The sequence below is a fragment of the Cicer arietinum genome, chromosome 2 (assembly GCF_000331145.2).
Source record: "Cicer arietinum cultivar CDC Frontier isolate Library 1 chromosome 2, Cicar.CDCFrontier_v2.0, whole genome shotgun sequence".
NCBI classification, from domain to species: domain Eukaryota; kingdom Viridiplantae; phylum Streptophyta; class Magnoliopsida; order Fabales; family Fabaceae; genus Cicer; species Cicer arietinum.
This window is the reverse complement of record NC_021161.2, coordinates 890,963-900,814: the sequence shown is the minus strand read 5'-3', so window position 1 is coordinate 900,814 and position 9,852 is coordinate 890,963. Positions and strand designations below refer to the sequence as shown.

The 9,852-nt window shown below is 27.6% G+C and overlaps 1 protein-coding gene across 2 annotated transcripts; it reads right to left on the bottom strand.

Moving 5' to 3' along the window:
• LOC101505069 (serine/threonine-protein kinase 54) lies at positions 1-5,182 on the bottom strand. 2 transcript variants are annotated; one of them, XM_004489236.3, is made up of 6 exons: positions 4,567-5,182; positions 2,760-2,881; positions 1,919-2,115; positions 1,348-1,522; positions 966-1,100; positions 1-549 (listed from the first exon to the last, which is right to left on the bottom strand). In XM_004489236.3, the coding sequence occupies exons 1-6, from the start codon at positions 4,847-4,849 to the stop codon at positions 343-345; spliced, it is 1,119 nt and encodes a 372-aa protein (XP_004489293.1). In that variant the 5' UTR covers positions 4,850-5,182; the 3' UTR covers positions 1-342. The 2 variants fall into 2 exon arrangements, with proteins under 2 accessions (XP_004489293.1, XP_012568070.1); XM_012712616.3 differs by having other exon boundaries at positions 406-671; positions 4,567-5,161.
• Positions 5,183-9,852: the final 4,670 nt, after the last annotated feature.

Below are 9,852 nucleotides of genomic sequence, written 5' to 3'. Positions count from 1 at the left end.
TCACATCAAATGGAACCATCAGAACCTTGATATATTAGTGTTGGAACAATCCATGATGCTGCTACTATAAAGTGTACAACTTATACATAAGAGACAATAATATAAAAATGGTTGGAATGAAAATGAAAAGTACAAATTAGCTTTACAAAAATTATGCATTTCATTAACTATGCCTTTCACTCACATTTTCTTTCATGTGTCTTCCTTCTTTCTCTATTCTTCTTCCAATGAAATAAAATACATACCAATTTTCATTGTTTCTGGAAATGCCAACTGGTTTTAAAATATTGTGTAACGAACACTTTTCTGGGATGAACTTTCATTTGATAGTTAAAAATCTTTTCAAGGTCCTCGATACCGGCGGAAACATAAACAACTTTGAGGTTGATCTAGAGGGATCATACCTCCACCCTTTGAAGTGTCAATAGCTTCCAACATGGTGACAACTTCATCCATTTCGGGCCTCTTATCAGGATTAGCATCCCAACATCTTTTCATCACATTTGCTAGAGAACTTGGACAACATCGCGGAATCTCTGGCCTTAGATTCTGCAGTTAGTTCCATTCGAACGGTAAATGTAGCTAGTTTCAATCATTGTATTTGTATTAATCATGAATTTGATAGTTATTAACCACAGCTTCATGTGTTTCAACATGTAGATTATGAGCACCTACAAGTCGTGGTTAAACACGTTTGAATTCGTGGTGTTAATGAAGTTCAGTATATAGTTAATGAGATGAGACACTTGATATATTTATTAACCAAATCTAACACTTCATTAACCGTGTATGTGAACAACATTAACCATTCAAAAGGTTGTCGAATTTAGGTGTATCAAATTGATGTTCAAATACTATTTTTGTATGAAACAAATGCCTCCTAATAGTTGTCTTAGTAGGTTTCCTATTTTTCACTAAGATGTGTTAATTTATAATGGTAAAGATGTTTAATACATTTCATTTACCTGTCTTACAACAGCTGATGTAACTTCTGAGAAACTAAGGTCAGGATATGGCATGTCACAGCAGTATATCTCCCATAAGCATATGCCAAAACTATACACATCACATTTTCTATTGTATGCACTACCATTTAGAACCTGCAAAATTTCTCTAAGGTAAGTTTAATATACCAATATCTATGATCTTGAACCAATTCAAACAAAATATGAACAACTTAATACTTGTGCAAAACCAAACTACTTGTAAAAATTCCAAAAGATAATATAAAGTTTGTCTATTTTCAGATAAGCTATAAGCTGTTTTCATAAGCTATCCTGAAGAACTTATGGAAATAATCGGAAAACAGTATGGCATGTCTACTTTCAATAGAAAAGAAGCCTATACCTCAGGAGCCATGTAACCAAGGGTTCCAGTTTCACCAGTCATGTCGTGAGGATTTGAAGCCTCGATACGAGCTACTCCGAAATCAGCTATCTTCAAAGTTCGCGTCTTGTCCAGAAGCATATTTTCTGTTTTAACATCTCTATGGACAATCTTCTTCATGTGGAGATAACTCAACCTATATAAAGTAAAAAATGAAAAATGAAAAATTCTTAGGCTTAGGAAGAAAATCGAGTAAATAGTCATTTTGATCCTTAAATGAACGTGGAGTTGTCACAATAGTCCCTAAATGTATCAAAGTTACACAAATATACCTAAATATCTCTTTTGTTAGTCGGTTTTATCCTCGAATATGTCTTTCTTTAGTTAGTTTGATTTTCAAATATGTCTTTTGCTAATCAATCTAATCATAAAATTACTAACAAAAGACACATTTGGGAATGTTTTGTAGTAATTTTGATATATTCAACGACTATAGTGACATCGTCTCATACAGGAACAAATGATACTTTACTCAAAAGAAAAATTTATCATGTTAAAGTTATATGACACAGATTAGGCATATGGATTGGACCCTCTTGCAAGGTCAAGAGCTAGTTGAACAACAACTTTAAAAGCCAGCTTCCTTCTTCTGTTTTTAATTAGATATGACTTCAAAGCACCACCAGGACAATACTCAACAACAACACAACAAAGATTACTTGGCATTCCTATATGACCAGTTTCTGTTTGTATCTGTAGGTCTGATGTTCCCATTGTTGCACCAATAAACTGCAAAATGGATTCGACATTAACCGTGTTAGAGCAACAACTCCAATTCAAAAGAAAATAGATACGAAAAATGCAAACAAAGAATACACGAGATTTCATCACGGAATTCGGTCAATTATGCCTACGTCTCTGAATGCAGAGCTACTACAATACTTTCTATTATAATTCAAACTTAGGGATACAGTGTACAACTGTTGTTCAAATACTATGGTTCAATTTACAAGATTACCCGTAAACCACTTATCACTGACTATAGGACATACCCAACAAGGCTGAATAAGAAAACTCTCACATGAATGTTTGAACCTAAGGACAAATCCAATGCTTGCAATTTCACATGTTATGATATCAAATGCATGCTAGGGAGATGCGGAACAATTTGAGCTTCATTCAAACATTTTCTACCTTAAAATGTTTCATTCAATTGCTATTCTCTTCTACATCATTTATCTATGCATTTTCATTTTGTTTATTAATATAACTCGTGTTCTTATCCGATTTGATTCATTGATTAGATTGTAGATGCATTGCTACGTTAGCCTGACATCTCAACTATGTTGACAACTCAGACAACTGTACATGTCTCAAGACCGAAAGGGAAACCACGGTTTAACTCGAAGAAGAAAAAAATCTTAAAATATTACCTTGGTTACATTAGGATGGTCAAGTTTGTGCCAAACAGCAACTTCTTGTGTAAAAGCTGCTCTCAATGAAGCTATTTCAGCATCTGATCTATGACCTTCTTCACCCCAATCAAGGAGCTTAACTGAGAAAACAAAATGAAAGACAAGCTGATTCTATAAGAAACTATGTTTGGTTCCACTTTCGGAACCGACAAAACTGATTCTAGAAGTGTAGAATTGATTTTGACATGTTCGGTTATTTTAGAGTAGAGTTTATTTTTCCTCCAAAACTGATTCTAACTTGAAGCTAGAATTTGGAGCTTTTGCCTATAAAATTGATTTTTAGCTTCAAATTTATTATTCAACTCACTTTTATATGAATGTATCAAAATATAAATCATTTTCTTTCATCTAACTTTTAGCCAGAATCCATATTACAAAATCAATTTTTACCATCGCAGAATTAAACATGCACTTTATTTTGGTTCCACTTATTAGACGTGTTCAAGTAGATTTGATTTTATATCTATAAATATATCTAATTTGAAGCTAAAATTTTTAACTTTTGACTTTAAGAAGAATATTTTTTGAGTCAAAATAAATGTAGCAACATAATAACATGTCATTACCAATCAATAATTTTATTTTTATAATTATTTTCTGTGGTAGTAAAATCAGGTGTCCATTAGAAATAAACAAAAAACACATGAAAGTTAAAAAAAAAGAAGATAAGAATATTAAAGTTCATGCACACAACTGTCAATCAAGTGAATCTTGTGAATTCTAGGAAAAGAAAAAAAGAGGAAGCAAAAAAAGGAAAAGGTTTCTCAATCTTGTGAATCACGGATTTTTTAATATCTTGATCTACAAAGTTTCAATATTGATAAAATAACCAAAAACTCTATCAATGAAATCAATGAGAGCAGAATATGGAAACATGTCTAACTCTATTTTTTACTTTACAAAAAAGCAGAAAATATTGTTTTTGATAGTAAAGTTTTTAAGCATGATTAAATCACACTAAAAAAAGTACTTGACAAAGTTGTGAAAATTGCAATACATAACTTAAACTAAATCATCATTTTTTTTAATTCAAACCAAACTCTTCATAATCCTTTATTATACTTTTAATTTAAAGCTAAGACCTCAAAGGAATAGGATTTGATTTTGGGTCAAAATAACGAATATACTATTTTTGGCATCGCAACATAAAGGATTTTGAAGTCTCGCAACGGCATTACAACTATTGACCACATTTTATCACAGTATAAAGATTCACAGCGTAGCTGCAACTGCAATTTAAAACGTTCATTGAGGCTAAATCATTCTAATTTAACTATGATTCTCTATAATATCAAGAATCGAAGTTGCAATTGAAAACTTGTCTTTGGCTTAGCACCCCATCAACTTGCTACACATTTCATGAAGAGGGGAAACCAACAAGTACATTAGCCTCTTCAAGTGAACAAGAGTGCCTCTTGCATACATGTATGGTGGTGTTAAACAAAAGGGTATAAGAAATGGAATTCAAACACACACACAAGTGTGCATGCTCTTTTTGGAAAGAGTTACATAAAACAACAAATATCATTAAAAACCTATGAAATAATGACACAAAAGAAAAACAGACACCAGACAAAACATTGACTGACATGTTTATCGCCACCACTAAATAATTGAATTTAACCACATATCTTAGTATTGTATCTGATACCAACACATGTCAAAACTAAATACGCACCACAAAACAAGAAAATCACCAATGCCAAAAGAAAAAAAGAATGCAATGCATGAAAGTGGAATTAGAAAAGAATAAAAAACTTAATACCAGCAACATCTTGACCATCATAAACACCACGATGAACAGTGCCAAAAGTGCCACGAGCAATGACAGTTTTGATTAAAAGTTTTGAAGGATCAATCTCCCATTCTTGTCTATGATTTGTTGTAGTATTAGAACACCTTCCTTCAACTTCACTTTCATCTTCTTTCTCTTTATTCTTCTTCTCCATAGTCCATGCTCTACTAAGATGCCTCTGTAATTGTTCATCCAAACTCTTCAGATCTATTTGATCTGCTCTCACATAACCACCACTCTCACTCTTCTTCATTTCTCTTCAACACAAAACTCACAAAAAAAAAAATTACCAATACCCTCTACTCCTTTTGATACTAAAACTACTTTGAATCATTAAAAGTTTCAAACTTTGGATGTTTTGAGCAAATTTTCATTGGTGGATCATTGTGTTTTTTTCTTCTTCTTTTTCTATTAGTATTGTTGATACTACAAGTTCAGTTTGTTTTGGTGAAGACATAAATATAATGGTTGTTGTTTATCTAATGAAACATAAACATAAACATAAAAAAGTTGTTTTTTTCTTCAGTTTATGAATCTCTCTCTCAATCATCCATGTGGGCACATGGATTTTGCCTGAACAACGACAAGTGTTTCTGACCAACTTTGGTCTCAATTTATTGAAACAAAAATCTCTCTTTTTTGTATACGTGGCAATGCCTTATTGGGTCTTGTTTGGTTGATTTTTATATTTTTTATTAGTAACTCTATTTTCATAGACTCCATAAATCTCATTTTAATTGTTTGATGTGTATTATATTGTTTTTAGAAAAATATTAATTTTATTGATAAAATTTGTTTTATTTTCTCAAATACTATTATTATAAATTTTAGTTTATTAAAAAATTTGATACAATAAATAAAGATATATTAAAAGGAAAAAATAATTAATATTGTATTAAAATTATAAAATAATAAATAATTTGAGATAAATAAAAATAATTAGACATTTAAAATGAGAAAGAAGAAATATATAACTCCATTAATTAAATTCTCATAATTAAGAAAACTTGATAGTCATATTAAATGTATTGAGAATTTTTTTTATAAACGAATATTAGTAGTAAATATACATATTAAATATTCCATATTTGAAGAATTGGATCTTCTATTTTTAATGGTAAATAACTTTGATATTTTAATTTATTTTTTTAAAAAAATAATAATTAAATAAATTAATAATTAAATAAATTAATAAAAATTATTTAAATGAAAAAAATAATAATTAAAAGGGATATAGAAACAAACTCACAAAAAATATAAGTTTAAAAGGTAGGAAACCTTATCCATATTTGAATCTTTATATAAGTTTATCTTTTAAAATAAAAAATTAATTTACAAATTTATCATTATATTTATTATAAATTGTAGAAAAAGTATAACATAATCAAAAATATACTAATAAAAAAACAATTAATATATTTTAAAAAGATATAATTCCTATAAAAAGACAAACAAAAATCTCCAAATAAATCTATATTTAAAAACCGATATAATATTATTTTCCCACCTTTTTCTGTCTCCTTTTTATTAATTTCATTTATGGGATTCACATTTGTTGTACCTTTTTTTCTATGGGTTGATCATACAAGTGGTTTTGTTGAAAAAAGGTGTTACTTATTAATTACTTACTTTTTAGCCACAAAGAAAAATGTGTGATTTGTAATCATTTTATAGAATTGGCAATTCTATGGGTTGATCTCACTGATCAGACGATTCCCACACTCACACACAATCATGGTTTTATAATTTGGCTAAGTTCATAGTATCTATATTATCCTATATAATTAACATTCATTTGACCATCACTTACCGACATAATGACTGAACAAATTAACTTTTTTTTTTTTTTTTGCTTTTTTAACTTTTATATTGTATTTATAATGTTCTTGATTATTTATTACATAAAAATATATGAAATGAGATAATAGATAATTAAGAGTATTATAAAAAAAATATTATAAAATTAACAATTCAGTAAATATTTTTTGATACAAAACAATTTAATAATTTTATTGGTACGTTTAAATAAAATGACAACTAAAAAGAAATAGAAGATCAAATAAGTTATTTTTGTGTTTGAAATTTAAATCTTCTAGCCAGAACTCTTTTCCATTCTTTTATGGTTGAATATTAACTATTTGAGTCAATTAAGTTAAACCAATGAATGATGATTTTCTTGGGTAGAGAATTGTTTTTGAGTTTAAATATGTGAATGTTTTCACAATAGTTCTTAGATTATCAAAATTATAAAAGTATACATCTTTTGTTAGTTATTTTTATCTGTTTTTAATTAATTAGTTTATTTGTTAAATATATTTTTAATTAATTTAATTTATAAATTAATAATAAAAATTATTTTAAGATGTATTTATTATTTTGATATACTCAATAATTATAGTGACAACATCTCAGGAAGCTTAAAGAATTTTTTTTAATGGAAATGAGCTTTCGTATGCCATGAAAAAATTAATTAAACCTTTACTTTATTATTGTATAAAGTTTTTAAGATTAGATTGAAACTTGAAGTGAATTCCCTTTTTGCAATATAACTTTTTCTTGATAGTTAATTAATGTTTGATTGGAACTCCAAATCAAGATATATTTAAACGAAAAGTAGCTGCGCTTTCACATTATGTGAAAGTGAAAACTAAAAGATACACTATAAAATAAATACGATTCACATTAAGACTTAAGAATACACATAGAAATATATTAATTACAACGAACTTTGGGGGTTGAGCAGTTTTTTTATATGCAAAAATATTATAAGGAATATTTAACTATTACATCGAAAATAGAGTATAAGGAATACTTTGGATTGTATACAGTAGCAAGTTAACACAATTTGGTGTAGTGGGTAATTTGAGCCGTTTATTTAAAACTATACGTTTCAAATTACGAAATTTTTGGATGTGTATTTCATTTTTTAAAATTAATCAATATATCATATCTTAAAATTTATATATTAAAATATTTTTATTTAAGAGATCGTATTTCTGTCATATAAAATGATATTTTTTTCTGTAAGATAGCGACCATTTATAATCTCTTACTCTATAAAAGTTAAGAAATTAAAAATAAAAAAATTATTGATAGTCATATTATGGAGATGCGATCTCCTATTATATAAACAAAAAAAATTATATTTGAATATAGATACGACCTTCTAAAAATAAAAAAATTAAAAATATACGATATTTGATATATAAATTTCAATAACATGTTAGTTAATTTTAAAAAAAATAGAACATATATAAAAATAATCTCAAATTACACACTAATAAAAGTAATATAAGCGATATTGATCGTTAATTTAAATAAATCCATATTGTTTATACGCAAATAATAGGTAATAATGGTGATCAAAAATAAAATAAAATATATTGCAATATTATTTAAATGGAGAAAACAAATAGTGCATAATATATAGTGCAAAGACAATAATTTATATGCATTTAGGTGACAACAACAAATTTGTTTTTATTTCTTTATGTATAAATCGTCAAATGGATTCTCAATAATTCATTTCCTCTTATGGTCTATTTTTTAGCCATTAATGCAATATATATAGCTAGACCATGCCAACTGCCTCTCTAGTATTGGGTTTATCTAAGACAAGCATAACATTAACATCTGAATTCTAATAAAGGGTTCTTTTTTATGAAAAAGAATTTCAATTATGACAAGCTTGAATAGGTTAAGGATCTGGGGAAGGTTGCATCTGAATTATTTGGTCTAGATATAGATAGTAAAAATATATATATAAAGAAGCTAACTAAGAGTATTAGCCATCAAATGTGCTATTCTATGTTACTTATGTGGCTTTGTTTGGGGTAGGAAAAAAAATAGATTTTATATTATAAAAAAAAAAAACATAGTTATATATCAAGGAAGTTTCAAAAGAATTTAGTTGTCAAATGAAGAAAACTGAATGGATTTTATGTAAGGACAGTCTAAGACCCAAGTTAATAAATCAAGAGCTTTAAGGTTTTTGAATTATTTTTTTTCTTCGTGAAAATGTAAACATAAAAAAAATTGTATAGTAACTAAAAAGTCTCACGAGTGTAAGGCAAATACATTTATTCATATACTTGATTAAAATAATTGATTAAAAAAATCTATTGTTAAATTAAAATCTTGCTTTAGAGTTCGTTTTAGATCTCAATTAAGTGTTTGGTCGTCTTCCTTGATATCATAGTTGTTTACATAATTAAGTCTAGAATCATCGTCATGAATTAAAAAGCTAAATAAATAATAGATGGAAGAACTAAAACTATTGATTTAATTTGAATTAAGTTATCCTTATAGATTCTTTCAATATTTCATTCATTGGTTAAGATGAGTAGGAGGGTGTTTAACACTTTGGAATCATCATATATAATAAAAATGTGATAGATTAACATAATTTAGAATACAACATTCACTTGATTTGTCTTCAACAAAATAATAAATAAATAATGCTTACTCAATCTACTGATATCCATTGTTTTGCTAAAGCGTCCATATATAATTCTTGTCTCTCATTTTTTTATTGATCATTTGATTACTGATGAAATAATTTAAGTCTATTTCAATTAAAAAGAATTGCATCAAACACATTTTACATGGATGTATAACCATAAAAAATTATAATGTCGCAAATTAAATAGCTTTGAAAACCTTGCATATAATGCCCTAAAAAGAGTGATAGAAAAAATAAAATTAATAAAGTAATTACCTGGTAAAAATTCATCAAACATCATAAATGATGTAGGCATGAAATATGTTATTATGATCTTTAAGATGAGATCAATGGTTTTTTATTATGGTCTCAGCACCACAAATTTTCATGGTCACGAGATACACATGTATTAGGAGTCAATAAGGCAATCCAACAATATTATTACCTTGCCTAAGAAGCATAAAATCCCTGAATACATTTAATACAATAATAATTACTATATTAAAATCACTATTCATACAATATTTCTTGGACATGTCAATTCACTTAAACTCACTTTTAAATAAAATCAACTTATCAAAATAAACTATCTAATACTCAATATGCAAACTTTAATCCAAAGACATTACGCAGATACATAAACTAATCAGACTTTTGGCACTATTGGAGAGTACCGAGTTCAATTCTAACTCAAAAAAGAATATCAGACATTTAGTATCATGACAAATACAGCACTATTCAGGAACATGAAATATAGGTAACATTAACAAGTTGAGAATGCCATCTAGCAGTGAAATGAAATAATGCTTACACCC

Excerpts from the sequence above, each read along its gene's own strand:
- LOC101505069 (XM_004489236.3), bottom strand. The coding sequence starts at position 4,849 with ATGAAGAAGAGTGAGAGTGGTGGTTATGTGAGAGCAGATCAAATAGAT. Across the intron at positions 2,116-2,759 it reads ACCATCCTAATGTAACCAAG|TTTATTGGTGCAACAATGGG; the intron begins GTAATATTTTAA and ends TCCATTTTGCAG. Across the intron at positions 1,523-1,918 it reads GCTCTTGACCTTGCAAGAGG|GTTGAGTTATCTCCACATGA; the intron begins GTCCAATCCATA and ends TACTTTATATAG.